Here is a 26,931-nt window from a genome sequence, read left to right as displayed (position 1 = left end):
CATCTCTAGCTTGTTTACGCATCAATTTATGTCACCCTTCTCCCTCAAGCTTTTTGCATCCACAACCTCCCCATCAGCTGAAAATGCACCACACTAACTAGCTGGCACAATGATCATTCATAGCAAAGGTGAAGACTTTTCAGTGCAAAGTCAACACTTATGTCAGTGTTAAACCTATCAAGATGCTTGTAATCTATGACAACTATTTGAGGTAACTGGGGAATCAATGCATTTCATTACTTTTCATGTAAACTGGGCAGTGATGAGCCTACACACAGTTGATCACCTTTCAACCATAATGAACATGGACAGTCAGTTCTTAATCAAGTCTCAGTAGCAGATCCATAATGTATTACCAAAGTTTATTTACATGTTAGCACGACTGCAATGGAAACACTGAGGGGATTAGATTACCTGGCCCAGTTGCACACGGTGGGAGGAATTTGCACTGGTGAAAAGTGATTGCATTCTTTTTCAAGCCAGGTGCCCCGCTCTGGCTGATGGCAAAATTGTCTCAAAACAAAAATGACATAGGTTAAGCACGTGGAGTACTGAGTAGGATACTGGTTTCAAGTGAAAAAGGTGACTGCTTTTGATCAAAACACTATCTGCCTTCCCAATGCAAAGTAGTTTGAAAATTCAAACATTTTATGGAAGTGTTTCTGGATGATACACCATGCTGCCAGTTGACAACGTGACCGAGCGGCATGGACTACTGTTCGATTTGAGAAGTGCGCTCCTCCCCCTCACTGCTTTTGCCTGTGACGGGCCATAGACCGGTGTACCACGGTTCATTTGAATCAAACTCCCTCAAATGATTCAAATCCATTGGATTGCTCTCAAACTACAGACAATCAAAGGGAAAGTGATGGATTATAAAACTCAGCAAAAAAAGAAACATCCCTTTTTCAGGACCCTGTCTTTCAAAGATAATTTGTAAAAATCCAAATAACTTCACAGATCTTCATTGTAAAGGGTTTAAACACTGTTTCCCATGCTTGTTCAATGAACCATAAACAATTAATGAACATGCACCTTTGGAACGGTTGTTAAGAAACAGCTTACAGACGGTAGGCAATTAAGGTCACAGTAATGAAAATTTAGGATACTAAAGAGGCCTTTCTACCGACTGAAAAACACCAAAAGAAAGATGCCCAGGGTCCCTGCTCATCTGTGTGAACGTGACTTAGGCATGCTGCAAGGAGGCATGAAGACTGCAGCTGTGGCCAGGGCAATAAATTGCTATGTCTGTACTGTGAGACACCGGAGACAGAGAGACAGGACGGACAGCTGACCGTCCTCACAGTGGCAGACCACGTGTAACAACACCTGCATAGGATCGGTACAACCGAACATCACACCTGCGGGACAGGTACAGGATGGAAACTGCCCGAGTTACACCAGGAGCGCACAATCCCTCCCTCAGTGCTCAGACAGGCCGCAATAGGCTGAGAGAGGCTGGACTGAGGGGTTGTAGGCCTGTCGTAAGGCAGGTCCTCACCAGACATCACCGGCAACAACGTTGCCTATGGGCACAAACCCACCATCAACGGACCAGACAGGACTGGCAAAAAGTGCACTTCACTGACGAGTCGCGGTTTTGTCTCACCAGGGGTGATAGTCGGATTCGCGTTTATCGTTGAAGGAATGAGCGTTACACTGAGGCCTGTACTCTTGAGCGGGATCAATTTGCATGTGGAGGGTCTGTCATGGTCTGGGGTGGTGTGTCACAGCATATCGGACTGAGCTTGTCATTGCAGGCAATCTCAATGCTGTGTGTTACATGTGGTACCCTTCCTGCAGGCTCATCCTGACATGACCCTCCAGCATGACAATGCCACCATCCATACTGCTCGTTCCATGTGTGATTTCCTGCAAGTCAGGAATGTCAGTGTTCTGCCATGGCCAGCGAAGAGCCAGGATCTCAATCCCATTGCGTACGTCTGGGACCTGTTTGATCGGAGGGTGAGGGCTAGGGCCATTCCCCCAATAAATGTCTGGGAAGTTGCAGGTGCCTCAGTGGAAGAATGGAGTAACAGCTCACAGCAAGAACTGGCAAATCTGGTGCAGTCCATGAAGAGATGCACTGCAGTACTTAATGCAGCTGGTGGCCACACCAGACACCGACTTACGTTTGATTTTGACCCCCCTCCCTTTGTTCAGGGACACATTCAATTTCTGCTAGTCACATGTCTGTGGAACTTTTTCAGTTTATGTCTCAGTTGTTGAATCTTATGCTCATTCAAATATTTACACGTTAAGTTTGCTGAAAATAAACGCAGTTGACAGTGAGGACGCCTTTTTTTGCTGCGTTTAGTATATTAAAAATACATGAAATGAAAATGAAATGTCAATGGAAGTAGAGGTATCCAAAATAAACACAAAAGGCCTATATCTACTAGTGGAAGAATAGTCAAGAAGATATTTCCAGGATTTTTCACACTTGAGTACAAGTTCATAGATCAAGGAAAGCATAAACATTCAGATTTTGTATTTTGAGACACTACAGAAAGTCAAATTATTCACATTGTGTACCATTTTCACTTTCATTGAAAGCTTACAACCAAATTGAAAGTTTGACAGAAGTAAAATCTTGCACTGCTGTTAGAAAAAAATGATACATGTTTTTCCAAATGTCAAATCTAATAAACACATAGCACATCTCAGCTTATCTCCATCTGGTCAAGGACAGTAAACTAAGAAAATGGGGAAGAGAAATACATTTCAATAGTATGCAGTCTTAAAAATACATCCGGTCCACTTTTCTCTACTCCGAGGTTGCTGATTCCTTCAGTGTTTCAGGACTGGAGAGAATGTCTTTGTTCTCTGCCCTGACTTCAGCTGGACTTTGAGAGGACGAGGAGTTGTCCTTTGCTTCCACGATATTGTTCACCTCTTGGTCTACATTTAAGGGGATGGTCTCCAGGGAAGCGCTGACCTTCTTACTGTCGTCAAAGCTCACAGATTCCGGTTTGCTTAATGACTCATGCAAACACGCCACGTCCCCCTCTAACTCACAGGCCAAAGAACTAGAGGGGGACCTGGTAGCTGACTGCAAAGCCCACTCCTCCCTCAGCTCCTCCTCAACTGAGCTTTCCATGAGTGTTTCACTTACCATGGGCCCTGACTGCAAAGACTGGTCTGCCTCGACTGAACTTTCCATGGGTGTTTCTAGCTCTGTAGCCTGTGTGACTCCCTGGATCTGATCTACTGTAGAGATCTGTGGAAGCCCTTGCACTTCTGCCACTCCTAGCTGGTTAACTGCTGCATCATCGTTGTCTAGTAGAATAACATCACCTCTTCCTGACTCTTGGGTCTGAACATGCATTACCTCTGGCCCATCCCCTCTTTCAGCAGCTGGGGTGATACACAAGACATTGGAGGTCTCCTCCAATCTGGGAATGCTGTGAATGAAAGGGGGGGGGGACACGTACCAAATCAATCTAATTGACTCCATCCAAGATGGTAAAAATATTTGTAGGTTCTATTTTGTGTGGACCATCCCTTAATTACCTGTGCAATTGTTCAAAAGCGCCACTCACTGTGGCAGTTTCAGCATTCTATGTAACAAAAAACAAACAGGTGCTGGGTTGAGGAAACCGTTCAAAATCAAACATATGTGTTTCTCAGGTACAATCCAGCTAGAGTAGTACCTGGATATCAGGGAACATCAGAGCAGACATCCCTTGCTTATTTCTGAAACAGAACAAAAGAGAAAATCACGACACATATCCAGTAAACGTAGAGCCCTTTTAATAAAACAATTAATAAAACTACTTTGGAGATAGCATATGGAATAGGGTAATGAAAACTTAAAATTAATTTTCAGAGCATAATTAAGGCAGGCTTATCAGCACAGAATTAGTATCCATATAGTTACTATTTTGTCAAATAAAGATATTTTAATCATGAAGCAAAAGGACCAACATCCTTGTCCAGACAATCATTCTTCAAACAGAACAGGAATTTAACATAAATATCAATTAGCATTGAATTGTGCATATTCAATTCTCAGGAGGAACAACATATTTATGAAATGATTACATTTGAACTTGATCTCATGTGTATTGTTTGTGCATTTGGCTCCTCAAAGGAATACAACAAATTAAGACAAGGATATTCTTGCAAAAGAGATTTTACAATGACCTTTCATTTCAGCAACTTCCCAATGACACAATTACCTTACTTTAGGCACCCATTAATTAAGCAATGTTCTCTGGTATTAATTAAGGCCAAAGCTCCCATTTGCATTTGTGAAGGTCTAATTTTGTAAAAAAAAAAAAATTAAAATCTGCTTAATATGCATCCCAATTAGCTTAACGTAAAAAGTATATGGTAAAGATTTCTCAAAATAATGGATGCTTCCAAACAAACTCGTAGGTCAGGGAGTTGGAAGTCTCACAAGTACTTGATCAAATTCTGAGATTCTCATTACAACACTATGAGGGGTGTTACTTTTATTTTAGGATGTTCTCGTTATCTGCTGCATTGGGAGAGTAGCTACTCACCCTCTAATGCCGTCATCTACAGCACCTTCTCCTGCAAGACAAGAAAAACGTGACATGCAGACAGGTTATTATTATTATATGAACAAAATGTGACGCCTAAGCATCTGGTTGTGAAGAATGTGATAAACGTTATACCTTTCTCTAGAATGACCTTACAGACGTGGTGTGGTCTGTCAATCAAATGCTTGCTCATGAGGTCAGTTCCATGCGCATCCGCCAGGAAGTCACAGTTCAGACAGACAAGGGTTAAATTCCTGCAAGACAGTAGGTAAAATGTGATTCATAATGAACCGAATAGAATAAACTTGCATGGTGCTTAATTATAGTAATGTTTGGTGAAAATGCAACACTCCTTATTAAATACATCATTATCAAAAACTAGAGTGCAGAACAATGGCAACATTAGGGAATTGATTTGAGACCAGATTTGTTTAGTTAGGGACACGTACCTTAGGACAACTGGGATTTTCCTCATTTTCCGGAATCTCTCTTTTGAGATTGCACTATGGAACCTGACAAATATATATTTGTATATATTTAATATGAACAATAAAACATCCTCCCTGAGCCGACTAGGTGAAAAATCTGCACTTAACCCTACTTCCTCCTGTAAGTCGCTCTGGATAAGAGCGTCTGCTAAATGACTCAAATGTAAAAATGGGCATATACCCTGTTCACAAAACATTAAGAACACCTACTCTTTCCATGACAGACTGACCAGGTAAAAGCTATGATCCCTTATTGATGTCACTTGTTAAATACACTTCAAATCATTGTAGATTAAGGTGAGGAGACAGGTTTAAAAGGGATTTTTAAGCTTTGAGACAACTGAGACATGGATTGTGTATGTGTGTCATTCAGAGGGTGAATGGGCAAGACAAAATATTTTAAGTGCCTTTGAACAGGGTATGGTAGTATGTGCCAGCCGCACCAGTTTCACGCTCAGTTTCCCGTGTGTATCAAGAATTATCCACCACCCAAAGGACATCCAGCCAACTTGACACAACTGTGGGAAGCATTGGAGTCAACATGGGCCAGCATCCCTGTGGAATGTTTGACACCTTGTAGGGGTGTTCCTAAAGTTTTGTACACTCAGTGTATAAATGTGTTATGAATCTGATACTCAAGGAGCCTTTACCTTATCATATGGTTTCCAAATGAAGTTTTGCAACTTGTCCGATACTTGCATGCACCACAAATTGCAACCATGGGATAGTGACTATAGAAGTCATAAATCTCAGAGTAGCACTCAATGCAGGTGTGTCTTCTTTCGCCAATACTAAAAAAGGTAGAGAAAACTAATTTGGGCATCATTAATTCATTTATATTTAAAGTACTATTACCTTCAGTAACACATTCTGAGATGCATTATTAAACATACAAGTTACTTGATTGGTGTAATATATTGATAACCAGGGCTCTGAAGTGTGACCATTTTGGTCGCAAATGCTCTTAAATATTTTGCTGTGCAACCTGAAATATTTTGGGAGCACCGTGCGACTATGAAAACAATCTCCCAGAGTATAATTGTTGTAATGATTAGGCGTCGCTGTACCGTTGTTTGAGTGACCAAGACATAAAAGCGAGCACAGATTTGTTACTGTCATGGTTAGGAGCTAATGCAGCACCACTACTGTGAAAACATATTGTTTCTAGCACAAACTGGTAAAAAGATATAAACCATATTACCTGAGCAATGTTCTATTGTGAAGTGGTTATACATTTATAAACCACTACACAATCTGCTCCAAAACCACTCGCAGGCATTTGTTCACCTGTTGTTCAGTCATGTAACCTCATTAGCTCCTAACTTTTTTGAGAGCACCAGTTCTACCTATGAAACATTTGAATTTAGAGCCCTGTTCATAACCAACCATGAAAAGAATCAGCCCTGACCATAGTTTAGATCCTGTAACAGAAAATATGTAGATGCGAGGAAAAAAACAAGTTGACTGAGTGATGGACCGACCTGAGACTCTGCAACACATGGTTGTTCTTCTGCTGCTTAAGGAGCTTCTTGCTCACTGTGGCCTTGCCTTTACCCCCACTGCTGCCCTGTGTGGTAGATGTACTACTCTGAGCTTTTACTTTGGCTACCTTCATGCCTGAGACCTCTGGTATGACACTGACACTGTATTTTTCAGCAGCATGGGTGGAACTGGGAGAAGGCCCGGTCAGAGAGGCCCGGATAGTCACCTGAAATATGTATGAAAAAAAAAAACAGATCAAATTAAGATTCTCTGAATTCATGCCATGATTTAAACGCTTGTAATAGAAATTACTTTTAAATGAGGGCTTATTGTGGTTGCCATTGATTTGATCTATATTGTAGATAATTGGTACAGAGGTATTGAGATGTTTTGCTAGGCTAAATAAGAACAGTCAAAACCTTGGTTCCAGGAGGAAGGCCCTCGAGAGCTTTGGGTTTTTGGAAAGTCTTATGGTGCTGAGTCTTGTGATCCACTCTCTCCTTGTAGGTGAGGAAATTCAGCCTGCATTTCCCGCAACGATTAATTCCTTTTTTCTGGCAAATTGACAAAACAAGTACAATAGAAAAACATGAGACTGCATATTAGGTACGGTTGAAGTCGGAAGTTTACGTACACTTATGGAGTCATTAAAATTCATTTTTCAACCACTCCACAAATTTCTTCTTAACAAACTAGAATTTTGGCAAGTCAGTTAGGACATCTACTTTGTGAAAGGCACAAGTCATTTTTCCAACAATTGTTTACAGACAGATTTTTTCACTGTATCACAATTCCATTGGGTCAGAAGTTTACTTACACTAAGTTGACTGTGCCTTTAAACAGCTTGGAAAATTCCAGAAAATGTCATGTCTTTAGAAGCTTCTGATAAATGATGTCAATTAGCCTGAGTCAATTGGAGGTGTACCTGTGGATGTATTTCAAGGCCTACCTTCAAACGCAGTGCCTCTTTGCTTGACATCATGGGAAAATCAAAAGAAATCAGCCAAGACCTAAGAAATAAAATTGTAAAACTCCACAAGTCTGGTTCATCATTGGGAGCAATTTCCAAACGCCTGAAGGTACCACGTTCATCTGTACAAGCAATATTCCGCAAGTATAAACATCATGGGACCAAGCAGCCGTCATACCGCTCAGGAAGGAGACGCGTTCTGTCTCCTAGAGATGAACGTACTTTGGTGTGAAAAGTGCAAATCAATCCCAGAACAACAGCAAAGGACCTTGTGAAGATGCTGGAGAAAACTGGTACAAAAGTATCTATATCCACAGTAAAACGAGTCCTATATCGACATAACCTGAAAGGCCGCTCAACCAGGAAGAAGCCACTGCTCCAAAACCACCATAATAAAGCCAGACTACGGTTTGCAACTGCACATGGGGACAAAGATGGTACTTTTTGGAGAAATGTCCTCTGGTCTGATGGAAGAAAAATGGAACTGTTTGGCCATAATGACCATTTCTATGTTTGGAGGAAAAAAGGGGAGGCTTGCAAGCCGAAGAACACCATCCCAACCGTAAAGCACGGGGGTGGCAGCATCATGTTGTGGGGGTGCTTTGCTGCAGGAGGGACTGGTGCACTTCACAAAATAGATGGCTTCATGAGGGAGGAAAATTATGTGGATATATTGAAGCGTCTCAAGACATCAGTCAGGAAGTTAAAGCTTGGTCGCAAATGGGCGGCAGGGTAGCCTAGTGGTTAGAGCGTTGGACTAGTAACCGGAAGGTTGCAAGATCGAATCCCCGAGCTGACACGGTAAAAATCTGTAATTCTGCCCCTGAACAAGGCAGAACAACCCACTGTTCCTAGGCAGTCATTGAAAATAAGAATTTATTCTTAACTGACTTAATTAAATAAAGCTAAAATTAAAAATGAGAATAAAAATCTTCCCAATGGACAATGACCCCAAGCATACTTCAAAAGTTGTGGCAAAATGGCTTAAGGACAACAAGGGCACGGTATTGGAGTGGCCATCACAAAGCCCTGACCTCAATCCCATAGAAAATTTGTGGGCGGAAATGAAAAATAATGTGCGAGCAAGGAGGCCTACAAACCTGACTCAGTTACACCAGCTCTGTCACGAGGAAAGGGCCAAAATTCACCCAACTTATTGTGGGAAGCTTGTGGAAAGCTACCCGAAATGCTTGACCCAAATTAAACAAATTAAAAATCAATGCTACCAAATACGAATTGAGTGTATGTAAACTTCTGACCCACTGGGAATGTGATGAAAGAAATAAAAGCCTAAATAAATTATTCTCTACTATTATTCTGACATTTCACATTCTTAAAATAAAAGTGGTGAGCCTAACTGACCTAAGACAGGAAATTTTTTCTAGGATTGAAATGTCAGGAATCTTGACAACCTGAGTTTAAATGTATTTGGCTAAGATGTGTGTAAACTTCCGACTTCAACTGTAGATAATAGTTTCAGCTATCCATAGTAAAGGGTAAGATAGGGTAAGATTTCAGGACAATGTGTCATTTCTGTGTTTTGTTGGTTGGCACAGCTAACAGGGTCATTGAATCATTTTTTATTCTTACAGCATTGGCTGGCTTGGTATTAGACTAACGTTTCTGTTGGCTTTGTTCTATGGCTACATACAGTGATTGGTGGAGTTGATCTGGTTTGTTTTTTGTCAGAGAGAGCCCATTAGGCAGGTGAAATGAAGCAGACATTGCTGTAAGACAGTTATGTATTACATCAAGGTGTTCAGCAGACAAACAAATCAATCCAACCTCAGAATGAAAGCCAATAGGGCAACTCACAAGCGTGTTCAATAAAAAACATTTTTTTAAACCAGCCAGCTTTAAAACTCAAACTCTGAGAGAAAATTGTTTGCAGCATTCACTGCTTTATTAAGAGGCTGAAACATCAGGAAACTGACAGGAAATGACGTGTGCCAGGTCAGTCAGAACATGAGCCCCATCAATCAAAAATGACCCAATCAACATATTTATTGATCATGAATTGTTGCACATATTTATCAATAGAAAAGTACCCAATATAAGCTTCTTACCTGATGCTTCATATAGTGCTGCATGTAGACATGACCACTTTTAAGAACTTTAAGGCAGAATGGACAAAGGAGATCCTTTGTGTTTTCATGCACCGTACGGAAGTGTGTGTCCACATCGGTAAAGAATGAAGACCGGTAGTTGCACACCTGGAAGGAGACAATTGAAGCATTCGTGTGAATAATAAATGGTTCTGGAGGATTGCAAGTCAAATCCCTTCAATAATTTTAATTAAATGTTTCAATTCCTGATTGTAATGCCAGGGCATCTCTACTATTAATAACTTTTCTTTGTGAACAAACTACTATAAAAAACATGATTGATAAAAATGTACCTGGCAGACATAGGGCATCTCGCCAGGCTTGTGGTTGTCCTTCATGTGTTCCAGGAGCACTTGCTCAGACTCGAAGGCTAATTCACATATCTTGCAATTGGCTACAAAAAACAAGAATGAATTACTAAAATGGGCCCAACTTGTTAAAGACAGGTTGATTATAGTTATATAAAGCTATGTACAATAATGTATGATTGCTTGAGACAGTGTTCAATACGTTAAGGTGAAATGTATGGTTTCATTGACGTTTCATGTTGGTTGCTATTGACTGGTATGCCTACTTGAAGATTCGACCATGCTGTGGGCACTCTCAACGTGGCACTGCAGCTGGAATGGGGTTGAGTACTGCCGGTAGCAGTGTTGGCAGGTAGTGTGGCTTTCCCAGCTCTCACTGTTCTGCTTCTCCAGCTCTAGATGGTGCTTCATGTGGTTCATGAACCTACAAGAGTCACCACAAAGTTCAAGATAAGACATCAGTAGCAATGTAGCGTCAGAAACCACAAATGCCAAAGCAACGAAGTGTCAGCTTTGCCGTTTATCTTTTAAAAAATTGCATTGTAAAATGTCATTTTTAAACAAGCTATTAAAAACGAGAAAAATGTGTAACTATCCAATCCACCAGAGCAAATTTCAAAAATGTTGTGTAAATATGGTAAAAAGCTCATTCGCTTTTTAGTGAAACGTTTCTTTAAATAATTAAAGAAATATATGCATACATGCATAAATAACTAACTACCCTACTTCAACTTTAACCCACATTTAGAAAACGAAAAACTAACTTAATGTATTGAGCCAAATTACAGTGAAGCCGTATTCAAGAACACTTCAACAGATCGTGGCCTATGTGCAACACCAAACCTGCACGTCAGATTAAAAAAATAAATTAGCAACCACTGTGCACCTCACTTCCTAAGCATGCATAATTGCCATTATAATACTGCCAATTACGCACAGCTTTTTGTTTTGCTTAATGATGTGGTGTTCCACGGCTGCCCCCGAGCCACACGACCTCTACATGTAACCGCTGCACTGACAATGCAGGCAAGGCCCATTTTTCAGCCAGCACAGTCTTACCTCAGCTCCCCTAATAGGGATTTTTATGCAGACAAACTATGACCTCTGCTGCCATACTGGGTTCAGTACAAATGCGTCTGCCCATTAAAAGGAGCTTACAGAGGCTTTTCTTGCAACGTCCTGAAGCAAAGTTATTTAATCAAAGGAGCAGTTCTTACACCATCCAAACTAGCAGCCATTATTCATCTCTGGCCCCAAGTGGGAATATGAGTTGATATGTCATCCATCTGGGGGAGAAAACTGTGATGAAGGCTGAAACACGTTGAATCTCCTCTCTTCACATTGAAGTTAATCACTCTCCATGGGCAGAGGGCTCATTTAACACTTGTTCATGAACACCATTTCCATGCACCAAAACAGCACAGTAGACACTTGGGGTGACGTATTGACGAAAGGCCAGTTGATGTATCCATTCATTACCAATAACAGTGAGCCATTCATGTAAATATAGAAGATATGTCCACTGATCTACTTATTGGTGGCAGTAATTGTGTAATGTGTTTGCATTATGTAAACATGTGAAATGCCAAATGTATTGTTTTCATTATGCCACTGGACAAATAGGATATAGAGGAGTTCTTTAGATTAGAACATGACCTGTTTAAACAAACACATTTTGTGCAGTAGACACGACACCCTTTTTTCGTCACAAATAATCGTATTATTCAGGAATACAGTGGCTTATTGAAAACAAAAGCAGAGCTGCACAGCAAGCAACGCCTGCTGTAGTTACCTGACGTTGTTCTTGAGTACTTTCAAACAGCTCTGGCACTTATAGGTAAATGGGGTCTTATGCTGCTGCGATTTTGGTTTGTCTCCCTCAAATCTACCATAGTAGAAGTCTGTGACAAGCATGATGCGCTTGCTTGCAAAAAGGTAAGTAGACTTTGGGGTTGAGGGGAAGACACACTCCAACAGGTGAGGACAACATTTCTGAAATTAAAGTAAATGTAAAATAGGTGAACAAATTACAATCTGCAGAGTTGATATTGTAGTTCTTAAAGTGCCTCTAAATCTCTGGTTCATGCACTAATAGCAAGGCTCGACATTACCGCTTGTCCTCTTGTTCGGGACAAGTAAAATATAAATATTTCGACAAGAACAGATTTGTAAAGTAAAAAAATTCACAAAAATCAAACAATTACTATGATCAGAATTGGATGTGAGAAGCAAACACTGAAATAATATTCAAATCTATTTTTCATGTACATAAAATAAAAAAGCCTGCACATCAAATTGTAATTGATATGCATATTAGCTACAGCCAGCCTCATGTTCAGACCGATGCTGACATGAGGGAGACGGCAGAAAATGTAGGCACACTTTAATGAGAATTTTAATTACATAAATATAGGCTAAACGGCAGCCATGTTTGACAAATAATGATGGATAATTAACATTAACGTCTGAAGGCTGGATTCTGTCAACATACTCAAAGCACATCGTTCAGATCAAATGGTCACAAGACCGGAGAGTGAAAGACAGTACATGATGCGCACTGCACATCACCCACCTTGAATCTGAGCAGAGGCAGCCAACATTTTTAAACTATTTCATAATAAACTTAAATTGTTTAAAACCTGGAAGTTTCATGTCGAGGTTAAACAATTAAGGAGGTCGCAACTTTTTTTAAAGTAGTCGAGACGAGGCAAAATATGACCACAGAAACATTGAAACCAGAATTTCTCATGTTCTATTGGTTTTCAAATCAACAATATTTAATTTTCCAACAGCCAAAGGCATAATACTAGTCATGAGTAAACCATGCCAGTTTATACATCTTTAGATCTCCCCTCTTCATTGCTAACAGATATTTTAAACTCTGTCATATGAAACCGCTCGCACATGTGTGGAGCGCTTTTGAGAAAGGTGCTTTCCCACTAATTGCATGTTGGAACATTTATGCATAGCCTAAGGCCATGTGCACATTGTTGAGTTTATAATAAGAAATAAAACTATCAACATTTTAAGCAAAACGTTCTGGTCTGTTGCATTAGCCTCATTGCTTTAGAAAATTTTTAAAAATTAAAAAGTGTCATCCCAGAACTGTCCCAGAGTCAGTTTTGAACCGCATACATGTTTTATCGTCCCAGGGACGCCCTTTAATATATAAAGACATAAAAAGTATTTGGTTGTAATTGTAATGTTGTAATATTTTATAGGCTACCAAGGGTGGCAAACTATTCTCAAGGAGAGCTTTAAAAGGGGCAGGGTTGTATTTTGAGACACAAATGAATATGCAAAGATGCCAATAGGCAGACTGTAGCCAAGCAACATTTATCAGAATTTTTATGGTAAAAAAATTAAAAATAAAAAGTTATTCATTTTACTTTGAAAAGTGGTTCCTTGAATCATATAATGATGTAAAAATGGTTGTTAGCCTTTTTTTTTGGAACATGTAAACAAAAGATCTGTCCTTGTCCGAAGTACAAGTGGCTGAAATGAATAGCAACATTATAGAATATTTATGTAAAACAATTGACACAGCTAAAGGAATTGATTTTAGAATGACTGAAGTAAACTCACCACCATGTGGTCTTTCATGACAGCTTGTTGGTAGAAATCAAATTTACACTTTGGACATTTTTTACAAAAACGTGCTCCATTTTCTAATATCTCCTGGGCGTGGGGAGACCCTGCAAAAACAAAAAACGAAATTTCAGTTGTAAAAATAAAAAAGTAACAGTGCTAATGAATCTAGCTAATAACAGAGCATGCAACTGATGTAAGGAAACCCCTACCTATGCCCTGCTTTGCTTTTTTAGCTGTGCTGTTTTGGTCTTGAGGTAAACCTCGTTTGCCATAGTCTGTTTAAGGGAAGAAAATAGATTCATACTTATTATCACAAGTCACATGCAATCTTCAGATCATGAGGTCACACAGTTTTCCTGACCACTTGACCTGGCCAGGAATATCTCTGGGTCAAACAAGTAAGATATTTTGGCTTACCCCAGCTGTTGCCTTTGGCTTGAATAACTGGGGACACAATCTGGAGGTTGGTAGAATTTGAGCGGATGGGCTGGGAAGACAATGCAGCGGGACCCTGCACATTGGACAAGGTCACTACGTTGTTGTGGATCATGTGCACTTGAGGCCTGTGGATAACCCCAGGTAAAAGCTTTCCTGGAGTCACCTGCTGCAGAATGTGCTGCTGGCCTGCTGCTGGAGTCATCTGCTGCAGAATGTGCTGCTGGCCTGCTGAAAAACCCCCACACACACACATTACAAATATGAAACACTGCAAAAAGCAGTATGTGTGTGCTGTGGCTGTATAGGGAATAATATAAGTTTACTTGAGCATAGATTCACTAAATTAATTTCCAATTATTAGTCTGCTCTGAAATACAAAAATGTGTGTTATGTTTTGGTTTGTTGCTTGCCTGCCTGCAATCAAGTTAAGATGTAATATTTATATTTTTACCTGGAACCACAGTGAAAGATGTCCCAGGGGGATACTGTTTCCCAAGGGAGGCAAGGAAAGCTGAGTTGGCCGATAACTGTGGTGTGGTCATAATGTAACCCTAAGAAAAAAGGCAAAAGTTTTTATTAAAACATTGCACCAACACCACTACAGCCAAAAGTTACATCTCTATAACTAAACAGGTGCCCAGTCAAAGCTCTTCTCTGTCCCAGCACCACAATCGTGAAAAAACCTGCATTTGGATTTTCCTACTGACACTGACTTTGCTGATAACTACATTAGAGGGAACATGTGTTTGTCTCACCTAGCTATTTTAGGATTAATACAGTAATTGTACATTTCTCTGGATAAGTCTCTGCTAAATGACTTAAATTTTATGTGTGTTCTTTGTAATGTATAGCAAAGTGGAATAAGGGCTATCTAAAGCAAAACACAATATACCTGGTTGTTGATAATGATGGGCTGTGGTGGTACTGCTGTTAAGGATCGAGGTGCATTGTTCAACCCTTTCCCAGGAATTATGATGTTGTGGGGAACTGGACCCTGAGTGAGATGAGCTTGGGGGGAGTTGTGTGTCATTATCATCCTAGGGGCTCTTGGTCTTCCAACTCCACCACTTTGAACTGGGGTGGTCTTCACATTTCTTTGGTTGTTTGCTTCAAAGACAGGTCAGATAATTAACCACTCTTGTTTATGTATCAATGCAATAAAATCTATATTGATAATCATATTTACCAACTTTGTAGAGCAACTAAGGGGAAAGGATCCAATGGAAGGATATTGTGTATCCAAACTAGAGAAAACAGACAGTGTGAGAGACCTAACATTAACTGAGCCATACCAAGAGAAGAACACATACTTGGTCTGGTGTTAATAATGGTGTCCTTTGAAGTACTAAGCTCCCCAACAAATATAGGTTCGTCGTCGTCGTCATCATGTTTACCGTCGCCCAACAAATTAACTTCGGGTGTCTGTCTCTGCCATGGCTCCAGCTCCTCTTCCTCACATTCCATAAAAAGCTCGGACATTGCGAAGCTGAAAAATGGATGAGAGTTACGTTAATGTTCGCTAGAAACAAACAGTTAACTAGCTAGCTAGTCAAACGAAGTTAGCCATGGTTTCTTCAGCTAGCTGTGGGATAACGTTAGCTAACATGTTTTGCGTATCTGGCTAACTAGCTAACGTTAGTAGGAAAAGCTAGGAAATTGGAAATGTTTATTCCCCATAGCCGTGCGCCCGCGAGACTAGTTAGTTAATGGATCTTTTGCTTATTTCCCGTCGAAAAACCATAGCTAGCTACACAAAAGGCTGGAAATACAATGCAGAACACCACATAGTTAAATAGATAAACTAACGTTATCTACCAAAACGTCCAGTTGCCATCTATTTTAGTTCACTACAGTAGCTAGCCAACTCTGCTAGCCAGCCATTATTAGCTAGTGTGGGCAACCAATCATGGCGTCTGGCGCGACAACACAACATCGATCTCTTTGTTCCAACTTCATTTTATCTGATGCAGTAGTACTAAGAGATGTTTAAATGCTATTCAACAATACCAACATTGTACGTATACCAGTGGCCAAGTACAGAGTCCACTTACCTTTTAATCTAACGTTTAACTGAGTGGTTAGTCCTTAGTACAAAATGAGAAATACCTTCAATGGAGCGCCTGTGAATATTGTGGTGGCTGATGGGAAATGTGGGGTTTGCTGAAAGGAAGGTTACCACTGCCTCAAAATTAGCTGTATCGTTAAAATCTATGAAAACAACAATTAGAGTTAACAGTGTGGTTATGGTTTGGTTTAACATCACATTTTAAGAAGATAAATTATAGAAATAGGCAGGGTTTATTACTTTGTGGAAGTGGTAACTGTTGACAAACATAGGAAGAGGCTAGGCATTAGTGTTTACTCCGCCCAAAATCTTCTTCTATGGTATAATGGCGGTGTGCAAACAGACACCGCCCAAAGTCTGTCCACGTTTTAAGCAGATCAGCTTAATTCTTCTTCTTGAAATGTGTATTGGCGGATCACAACCAACTGAAATGTGCATACACCTCCACCTACTGTACTGGAGTGTGAGGCCATCTATTTCTCTTATCTAGCCCTGTGTTTCCGCCTACCAACTAACTCCAAACCCATTAAAACCTCACCACTATTCCACTACTTGTTTTCGGTCAGTTGTGAACTTGGTCGTCAACTCCCTAACAAAGCCTGTGAAAGCACTGTAGCACTTAGTCCCGACGTTCCTATGCTGTTCCTTTGACAACATAGTCACATACAAACTATAGGTCCCCTGTCTGTCACAAATATTGAATTAAATTCCATTTGAACTTACTCTACCTGTTATCCACTGATTTTGTCCTTTTGTGGGTAGAAATTTAAGACAAAAATATTCTCTGTGTTAGCTATCATGGTTTGCTTTCTCATCACCTAAAGCACGTGCACAAGACAGAAGAACGATGCATGCGTAAGTAACCAAAGCCTTGCAAGTGTTTACATATATAATTTTGCGCATGTGCCAGGTAATAGAAATGTCAATGGTAGTACCAGAATTTGGAAAAGTTTGTTGAATGATACTTTTCTGTGGATGTTTTTACTCAAATTACAACACACAAAAGGACCAACCACACAGACAACCGATAGAGGAAGTTTAAATGAAATCGTATTAGAAATGGTTGATCTTTTCTCAAATAGAGCTATCTTCTGTATACCACCCCTACCTTGTCACAACACAAGTGATTGACTCAAACACATTCAGAAGAAAGAAATTCCACAAATTAACTTTAACAAGGCACACCTGTTAATTGAAATGCATTCCAGGTGACTACGCTGGTTGAGAGAATGCCAAGAGTGAGCAAAGCTGTCATCAAGGCAAAAGATGACTACTTTGAAGAATCTAAAATATATTTTGATTTGTTAAACACTTTTTTGGTTACTACATGATTCCCATATGTGTTATTTCATAGTTTTGATGTATTCACTATTATTCTACAATGTAGAAAATAGTGAAAAATAAAGAAAAACCCTGGGATATGCTTAACACCCCGGCCGTCCTACAATCTAAGGTAGATGCCCTCAATCTCACCAAAACTATCATGGACCCTACCAGGTAAAACACCAAATCCGTTAACACGGGCACCCTCATAGATATCATTCTCACCAACCTGCCCTCTAAATACACATCTGCTGTCTTCAACCAGGATCTCAGCGACCACTGCCTCATTGCCTGCGTCCGTAATGGTCCCCTCATCACTGTCAAACGCCCCCTAAAACACTTCAGCGAGCAGGCCTTTCTAATCGATCTGGCCCGGGTATCCTGGAAGGATATTGACCTCATTCTGTCAGTAGAGGATGCCTGGTTAAGTGCTTTCCTCGCCATCTTAAATAAGCAGGCCCCATTCAAAAAATGTAGAACCAGGAACAGATATAGCCCTTGGTTCACTCCAGACCTGACTGCCCTTGACCAGCACAAAAACATCCTGTGGCATTCTGCATTAACATCGAACAGCCCCCGCGATATGCAACTTTTCAGGGAAGTTAGGAACCAATATACACAGGCAGTTAGGAAAGCAAAGGCTAGATTTTTCAAACAGAAATTTGCATTCTGTAGTACAAACTCCAAAAAGTTCTGGGACACTGTAAAGTCCATGGAGAATAAGAGCACCTCCTCCCAGCTGCCCACTGCACTGAGGCTAGGAAACACTGTCACCACCGATAAATCCACGATAATTGAAAATTTCAATAAGCCTTTTTCTACGGCTGGCCATGCTTTCCACCTGGCTCTGCACCCCCCACAGCAACTTGCCCAAGCCTCCCCCATTTCTCCTTCACCCAAATCCAGATAGCTGATGTTCTGAAAGAGCTGCAAAATCTGAACCCCTACAAATCAGCTGGGCTCGACAATCTGGACCCTCTCTTTCTAAAATGATCCACCGCAATTGTTGCAACCCCTATTACTAGACTGTTCAACCTCTCTTTTGTGTCATCTGAGATCCCCAAAGATTGGAAAGCTGTCATCCCCCTCTCCAAAGGGGGAGACACCCTAGACCCAAACTGTTACAGACTTATATCTATCCTACCCTGCCTTTCTAAGGTCTTTGAAAGCCAAATTAACAAACAGATCACCAACCATTTAGAATCCCACCGTACCTTCTCTGCTATGCAATCTGGTTTCCAAGCTGGTCATTGGTGCACCTCAGCCACACTCAAGGTCCTAAACGACATCATAACCACCATCGATAAAAGACATTACCGTGCCGCCGTATTCATCGACCTGGCCAAGGCTTTCGACTCTGTCAATCATCGCATTCTTATTGGCAGACTCAACAGCCTTGGTTCCTATTGTCCGGACCTCTGGTAGTCTCTATGGGGGAGCCACAGGGTTCAATTCTCGGGCCAACTATTTTCTCTGTATACATCAATGATGTCGCTCTTGCTGCTGGTGATTCTCTGATCCACCTCAACGCAGACGACAACATTTTGTATACTTCTGGCCCTTCTTTGGACACTGTGTAACTAACCTCCAGATGAGCTTCAATGCTATACAACTCTCCTTCCGTGGCCTCCAACTGCTCTTAAATGCAAGGAAAACTAAATGCATGCTCTTCAACCGATCGCTGCATGCACCTGCCTGGCCATCTAGCATCACTACTCTGGATGGTTCTGACTTAGAATATGTGGACAACTACAAATACCTAGGTGTCTGGTTAGACTGAAAACTCTCCTTCCAGACTCACATTAAGCATCTCCAATCCAAAATTAAATCTAGAATCGGGCTTTCTATTTCGCAACAAAGCATCCTTCACTCATGCTGCCAAACAGACCCTCGTAAAACTGACTATCCTACTGATCCTTGACTTCGGCGATGTCATTTACAAAATAGCCTCCAAATTGGATGCAGTCTATCACCGTGCCATCCGTTTGTCACCTCTCCTTCCAGTTCTCTGCTGCCAATGACTGGAACGAACTGCAAAAATCACTGAAGCTGGAGACTCATATCTCCCTCACTAACTTTAAGCATTAGCTGTCAGAGCAGCTTACAGATCATTGCACCTGTACATAGCCAATCTGTAAATAGCCCACCAAACAACCTTATCCCCATATTATCATTTTTTTTTTTTTTTGTTCCTTTGCACCCCAGTATCTCTACTTGCACATTCATCTTCTGCACATCGATCATTCCAGTGTTTAATTGCTACATTTTAATTATTTCACCACTACGGCCTATTTATTGCCATACCTCCCTAATCTTCCTTCATTTGCACACACTATATATAGACTTTTCTATTGTGTTATTGACTGTACATTTGTTTATTCCATGTGTAAATCTGTGTTGGCCAGGTCGCAGTTGTAAATGAGAACTTGTTCTTAACTGGCCTACCTGGTTAAATAAAGGTCAAATAATAAATAAATAAATGAGTAGGTGTGTCCAAACTTTTGACTGGTACTGTATATAATGTATATATACAGTATACTACATGACCAAAAGTACGTGGACACCTGTTCGTCGAACATCTCATTCCAAAATCATGGGCATTGTTATGGAGTTGGTCCCCTCTTGCTGCTATAACAAACTCCACTCTTCTTCTTTCCACTAGATGTTGTAACATTGCTGCCTGGACTTGCTTCCATTCAGCCACAAGAGCATTAGTGAGGACGGTCACTGATGTTGGGCGACCAGGCCTGGCTCGCAGTTGGCGTTCCAATTCATCCCAAAGGTGTTCGATGGGGTTGAGGTTAGGGCTCTGTGCAGGCCAGTCAAGTTCTTCCACACACAATCTCGACAAACCATTCCTGTATGGACCTCGCTTTGTGCACAGGGGGATTGTCATATTGAAACAGGAAAGTCCCTGTCCCAAACTGTTGCCACAAAGTTGGAAACCCAGAATCGTCTAGAATGTCATTGTATGCTGTAGCGTTAAGATTTCCCTTCACTGGAACTAAGGGGCCTAGTCTGAACCATGAAAATCAGCCCCAGATCATTATTCCTCCTCCACCAAACCTTACAGTTGGTATTATGTATTGGGGCAGATATAGCGTTCTTCTGGCATCACAGGCATTTCTCTCTGTAATAAAGCCATTTTGTGGGTAAAACTAATTTTGATTGGCTGGGCCTGGCTCCCCAGTGGGGCCCACCCATGGCTGCTCCAATGCCCAGTCTTGTGAAAACCATAAATGAGGGCCTAATGAATTTATTTCAATTGACTGATTTCCTTCTATATTAACTTCTTCCTTCTATAACTAACTGTAACTCAGTAAAATCTTTGAAATTGTTGCATGTTGTGTTTATATTTTTATATACACAGGGCCTTCAGAAAGTACTCATACCCCAGGACTTATAACACATTTTGTTGTGTTAAAGCCTATATTCAAAAATATATTTTCTCACCCATCTATACACAATACCCCACAATGACAAAGTGAAAACAATTTTAGAAATGTTAGAACATTTATTGAAAGTTAAATACATAGTATATAGACATATGTGTTTCTTTCTGAAATCATGTCCAAACAAGTGAATTGGACACAGATGGACTCCAAGCAAGTTGTAACGTCATCTCAAGGACGATCAAAGGAAATTGGATGCACATGAGCTCAATTTGGAGCGGCATAGCAAAGGGGTGTGAATACTTATGGAAATATTTAATATTAGTATTTAATTTTCCTAAAATTTGCTAAAATTTCTAAAAATATGTTTTCATTTTGTCATGATGGGGTATTGTGTGTATATGGGTGAGAGAAAAACATATATTTAATCCGTTTTGAATTCAGGCTGTAACACAACAAAATGTAGAATAAGTCAAGGGGTATGAATGCTTTACAGTGCCTTCAGAAAGTATTCATACCCCTTGACTTATTTCACAGTTTGTGACTCACTGTTTCCATATAAATGGGCCACCTGTGGTTTGAATGGGCTAGGCTACATTAATCTGCATGTTCAAATATCATAACAGTTGGGGGTGTCGAAGTGGTATATTGTATGAACAGTTGCAAAATATTTCCAAACTAATGTCCAATCGAATGTCAGAGCACTCATTTAATGGGTTAATGGGTGTTCTCTACATAATACCAAAGAATATCTGGTAATGTGATGCATGGATGTTTTCATTAGGCCCACCACACACTCGTGTAGCACATCCAGTGGTAACCCAGCTGGGGCTCCAATCCAGGTTTCTCTGGTTCTGAGGCAAGCATGATTGGGTCCCATATTTGTAATTGAATTAACATAAAACAAGAATTGATGCACTCCATGCAAGTTTGCATTGACACACTGCTAAGTGAAAAATCTCAAGGTCTGAATATGATCTATGACAAGGTATGGATTAGCAACATCGACACTCTGACGTTATCCATTTTAGCCTGTTATAAACTTTGGGTTTCCTGTAATTTTTTTATCGAATCTTCACACATATTGCCAGTTGCCAAGTAGGCCCATTAAATAGGTCTACAAATGTCATTAATGAGAGCTACATTCAATACATTCATTGGTGATGAGTAACATAGTCGACTATGGTTAGTTTGTCCAACAGGTGGCAGTCTGGATTTCAGAAAAGTAATAAGTGGATATACAGTAGAGGCCCATTGAGTGGACAATGGACAGCATAATACCAAGGCTAAAGCTTGGCCTACAGTATTCTACTCAAGGTGAGTCACATCCAAACATGCAGTGTTAGCCTTGTTTTGGGATATTTTTAAACCTAGATGCAGTGTCTTATCAAACCATACTTTTTAAAAATGAATTTTCCCAACTTGATTTCACTGTGATTATATAGATAAGATATATAACTATATAGATATACCTGGTGATTAAGGCCTATCGGACTGCAGCCAGGCAAATACTACCAGGAAACAATGTAAGCTTAGAAAGATTTACAAAATGTACTAAATTTGATAAATATGTTCAACCGTATAATACCAAAGCATTTGAATTCCTCTAAGTATCTACATCCAGTATGCATATGCTATTGATGATCACTGGCTACAGAGATTTTATATTTTCAATATTCATCTATATTTTCTATTATCCATAAGTGTCATGTCTCTTCTCTTGACTTTTCATACTGTTGGAAACAAAACATAATAGCCTGGTAGGAACAGATTATTTGTTCAACGGATGATCTTCAATTGATCATTTTCATCGCACACCAAACTTTTGTTCATTAGAAGTGGTGTTCTCAAAATGTTTGTGGGCCGAGGACCCCTTTTGTGATAGAAAATTCAGCAGTGACCCCTCATAATCATTTCACAACTCAAATGAGAAAAAAAATAGCATAAAAGGAGTTTTACTGTGATTTCGGCAGTGCATGCATTGCTGGGTGAACCAAGTCTTGGGCCCTGGGAAGTAATATTTTAAAGGCCTGCCTCTTGGCATCAGAGAGAATATTTAGCCGTTTTCAAGCTACTTTCCTGCAATTCTAACACATTGTTCTATGAGTCAGAGAGAAAAAGTTGCAGTTTTAAATCTTAAATTACAGGCCATTTACATAAAAAATGCAAGAAGTATTGAGTTGAAACATTTATAATTGGTGAAGTACTGTGGATACCAATATTCCTGTGAGCCTCCTAGGCCCATGTTGCCCAGGGTTAAGTACATAAATTGTAGATGAATAATATTACATTTTATTGTATTACAGACTAATCTTATTCCATGGATCCCTTGGCCAAAATTAGTTGAATCTGTTGTTGTTAGTAAAATGTATGTTAAAAAACGTATATAAAAAAATTAATATATTATGTATTAATTTTTTAGACATGATTTATCTGGCCGCAGACCCTCTACAGTACCTCGGACCGCACTTTGAGAACCCCTGCATTAGAGTTTTGGCCCTGGCCCAACTCTATTGTTTTCTGAGCTCATTCGACACCAATGGCTGAAGAAGGATGCAGCCGAAATGCTAGGATATTACCGCTATTAACATTTTACCAATTAACAAACCGATCAAGCTGTTTTTTAATAATTATATATAATGTCGATACACGTTCTACAGTTTTTTCACACCACTTTCTTTCCTTTTTTCCCTCTTGCCTTTAGTGGAGTGGAGAAAAAAAGTAGTCCCGACATATTGTGCTGTCCATAAAAATAGTTTTGCCACAAGAAAAATAGGTTGAACAGTTTGCTTGCCTTTTGATTGTGATCAAACCATGACATACATGACATTGCAGCACACAATGCTCTCTGTCTTTTAGACGGATTCAATGAATAAGGCTAACATACATAGGGACAAACAGGTTATAACTGTGATACTCTTTTTAAACGTCTTTTTAAAGAAACTAGGCCTATTCTGGGTCAACATTCCCCATTTACTGTGGGCCAGAATTATGTCCAATTAGTTGCAACCGCCTTAAAGTGATTTCTCTCTTCCCCACTCTCTCTCTCTCGGTCCATATGCATTCATGTCTCGGTCCATATATATTCATAGGCTACTCATTTATTCATTATCCCACTTCTGACACCAGTGTAGCGAATTCAGAGGTCTCAAATATCCCCAGACTCCTGCACCAATACCTTTCATTACACCAATGCTCTGATTGACACAACTTACAAAATCTGGTTTCGATCTATTTGTACTAGTCTCACATAATTGTGCCTAATGATTGATTAAGACCGGCTAAATGTAATATGATGGGTCCTCTCAACTACTGTCATCTCCTACCACTCCGCGTGGTGTCTGTAGTAGGCTAGGCCGGGGATATCGTTTCACTGTTTTCAGCGGAAGGATACAACACAGAATGTCATTGTGGTGCTAAGGTTTTTGCGAAGCAAAAATGTCTGTCTGCATAAGGTTAACTCGCAAGTGACATATAGGGGATATTTAGCTAAATATTACAACCTAAACCACTATTTTACAGTATTTGAGACGCGTTACAGGAAAACGAAGCTCCATACTACCACACCCGATCGCCCTAGTTGGAATTTTAAAGGGGAAAAGGTAACATATTGTAGTGAGTTTGTCAAAAAAGGTTTCGGACTGGGTGAAAGAAGTTGGGATACAAGAGACTGGAGCTGGTATGGAGTAAAGGGTTGGCATTTGCTTTACTACTTTTACTTGAAAGGGCGTTTTACACAGCCTAAATCTGTAGCCTACAGCATATTGGTGGATTTTCTGTTTTTGTTTAACATGCAAATTCACTTTCTATTTAATAACACGTCGAATTCGTGGCTCATCACTGACTATTGCAAAGCAACGTATTGTATAGCCTATTATTAATCCGTGATTTAAAAATCTACAGTAGGTTAGTTATTTTGTAACTTAGTCTGTCGCGGAAGATTGATACAAATGTAGCGTTTGGGGAGTCAGATAAACATTTGAAAAACGATGCTGCAGGTCTCCGTGTGTCACTGGTGTTACACGCAGCGCCAAGCATTTTCAATGTGTCTGTACCATTCCAAGTAGATGGAATTTCCTTACCACGTATCGGCTACCTTTTCCTTTTCATTCTGTTCAGATTACATAATGTGCAATAACATTTTCTAAAAGGGAGCGTTCAACCGTGGATGACAAGGGGTCAATTACAATTACTTTCATCGGATGTTGCAGTAGCCTACCTTTGATCAATTAACTCGCACAGCAATGTCAAGGGTCACTGTGCAGATTTATTTTCGGAACCGACGTGTTCTGGGAATATTCCTTGTCAATTTCAGTCGGAATCTAGAATGAGATTTCACTTTACTGAAGTTCGTTATTGAATGGATACTTTTTTTAAATCAAGGAATTAGGACAATAAAAAAATAAAAATAACAATTGGACCTACGCAAACAATCTGTTTCTTCTTTAGGTCTAAAGATTGGCAGGATGAATCCTCAACAGCGGATTGCCGCAATCGGCACAGACAAGGAATTGAGTGACTTGCTGGATTTTAGCGCGGTAGGACAGTTATCTATCTAACTATCTTTTTATAATGTTTTATTTTTTGTTATTTAGCCCACTTTATTCTATATCAGTCAATGTCTCTCCAGTGAAGAAATTGATTATGAAACACAGGACGCCTGAACAGCTTTTAACAGATGCATGATTATCAAAGGCTAAATATTAATTTGTCTCAGAGTCACATTTTTCAGACCATTTCTTTTCTTCTGGTAGATGTTTTCTCCACCTGTAAATAGTGGGAAAAACCGACCAACCACTCTTGGAAGCAGCCAGTTCAGTGCACCAGGTAGGATTTTATCCCAGAAACCTATTTTAATATGTCCTCTGTTCTGTTCTGGCCCTGGTCCTGTCTCTCCCCCTGTTGTGTCTTGTCTAACTACTGCTGTTTGAAATCTGTTCATATGAGTGTTCCTGATGTCTCCCACTGCATTTTGGATATTTGCGTTATTCATTTTGTGAAAAGCCAAAGGAGGAAGGTTTCATATTAAACATAGTATTACTATTCATTTCCCACCTTAGCGGTGTGTGTGTGTGTGTGTGTGTGTGTGTGTGTGTGTGTGTGTGTGTGTCTGTCTGTCTGTCTGTGTGTGCACTCTGCACATCTGGCATGCCACCTCCACCTGGAATTATCGTAGACTGACTGCTGTAAAGATGTGGAAATAAGGAATGGTTTAGCCTTATTTTACATATGTGAAAGAATACTTATCGACCTAACAGCTATGACAGTGTAGTATCATTTTAATTAGCACTACTTTATAACCCGTCCTTGTGTTTTGTGTGCAAAAAGAGCTCTGTGGCTTTTTCGCATACCCATTTTCTATTGATTATGACACAAGATCAATTTTGCTCATATTGACTGTGGGGCGTTTATTGCGTTTGTGATATATTGCTCCCTAGATTGGTGCACCATATAAAAGCTGTACAAAGATATCCCATGTCTATCAGTTGTGTAGTAAGTACAGTATGGGGTTACAGCATCAAGTGGTGTTTCATATGCATGTGTCCTTCCCCCAGTGCTGAGCTATTTGAAAAAGGCAATGAGTTCCTCAGCCCCATGTCCCTAAAGACCTGGCCATTCATGTGGCCTTCACACATCTATCTCTATCTCACAGGCTCAATGACTAGAAGACGTGAGCTGATGTAGTGTACTTTTAGCCAGGAGCATTTCTCATGCAGAAGTGGGCTGTTTAAGCTGATGCATCTTGCTTCATTGTCATAGATGTTTTAATAAGGGTTGCTTAAATTCCCTGCTTTTATGTGGATCATTTCTTTGCTGTAAAGGCTCCAGGACATTAATCCACAGCACAATCAAGCATTATGCCTCCTCAATACTTGTTTTGCGTAAAACAACAAAGCCTTGCCTTGTCGTTAGTTCTAAAGGACACACTTTTAGTGGAAACAACAGCAAGACAATGGACTGAACAGCAAGACAATGGGGCCAAAAGGGAGCTTTTGTGAAAAGGCTGGGAAGTTTTAGGATGTTTTTCAGAGTACTTTGCATCCTCACTTCCCGTTCTGGATGCTGTCTCCACAGAAGTAAATAGCTTGGGATCCAGGTCAAGTCAGTGCTGAATTGATGCTTTAAGTACAGGGCCTTCGGAAAGTATTCAGACCCCTTGACTTTTTCCACATTTTGTTATGTTACAGCCTAATTCTAAAATTGATTAAATTGTTTTTTCCCCTCATCAATCTACGCACAATACCCCATAATAACAAAGAA

The 26,931-nt window shown here is 40.1% G+C and overlaps 2 protein-coding genes across 5 annotated transcripts in view; one reads left to right on the top strand and one right to left on the bottom strand.

The window, feature by feature from the left end:
- Positions 1-345: 345 nt before the first annotated feature.
- LOC115112279 (zinc finger protein 280C-like) lies at positions 346-16,248 on the bottom strand. Its single transcript, XM_029639231.2, has 20 exons — positions 15,942-16,248; positions 15,201-15,376; positions 14,783-14,997; positions 14,342-14,441; positions 13,870-14,118; positions 13,662-13,727; positions 13,447-13,556; positions 11,654-11,853; positions 10,128-10,285; positions 9,847-9,947; positions 9,515-9,661; positions 6,898-7,032; positions 6,478-6,704; positions 5,647-5,787; positions 4,958-5,020; positions 4,644-4,762; positions 4,509-4,539; positions 3,654-3,696; positions 3,514-3,560; positions 346-3,404 (listed from the first exon to the last, which is right to left on the bottom strand). Exons 2-20 carry the CDS (start codon positions 15,367-15,369, stop codon positions 2,768-2,770), a joined length of 2,958 nt encoding a protein of 985 aa, XP_029495091.1. The 5' UTR covers positions 15,370-15,376; positions 15,942-16,248; the 3' UTR covers positions 346-2,767.
- Positions 16,249-24,072: 7,824 nt separating this feature from the next.
- The window catches only part of LOC115112278 (transcription factor 12-like), a 107,143-nt gene continuing 104,284 nt past the window's right edge, over positions 24,073-26,931 (top strand). For 2 of the 4 annotated variants that reach the window (XM_029639227.2, XM_029639224.2), the window contains exons 1-3: positions 24,074-24,363; positions 25,120-25,208; positions 25,425-25,497. In XM_029639227.2, coding sequence (XP_029495087.1) covers positions 25,137-25,208; positions 25,425-25,497 — 145 coding nt within the window. In that variant the 5' untranslated portion in view covers positions 24,074-24,363; positions 25,120-25,136. Of the gene's footprint in view, positions 24,364-25,119; positions 25,209-25,424; positions 25,498-26,931 lie in introns of all 4 variants that reach the window. The other 2 variants (XM_029639226.2, XM_029639225.2) reach the window with 2 other exon arrangements.

The sequence above is a fragment of the Oncorhynchus nerka genome, linkage group LG27 (genome assembly GCF_034236695.1).
Source record: "Oncorhynchus nerka isolate Pitt River linkage group LG27, Oner_Uvic_2.0, whole genome shotgun sequence".
Classification (NCBI taxonomy): domain Eukaryota; kingdom Metazoa; phylum Chordata; class Actinopteri; order Salmoniformes; family Salmonidae; genus Oncorhynchus; species Oncorhynchus nerka.
This window is presented reverse-complemented; position numbering and strand designations above follow the sequence as displayed.

Bases quoted from the DNA above. Each gene is read 5' to 3' on its own strand.
- LOC115112279 (XM_029639231.2), bottom strand. From the start codon at position 15,369: ATGTCCGAGCTTTTTATGGAATGTGAGGAAGAGGAGCTGGAGCCATGG. The intron at 7,033-9,514 runs GTAAGAAGCTTA...TCAATTTGCCAG, and splicing joins AGCACTATATGAAGCATCAG to AAAAAAGGAATTAATCGTTG. The intron at 3,405-3,513 runs GTAATTAAGGGA...TTTCATTCACAG, and splicing joins GCTTTTGAACAATTGCACAG to CATTCCCAGATTGGAGGAGA.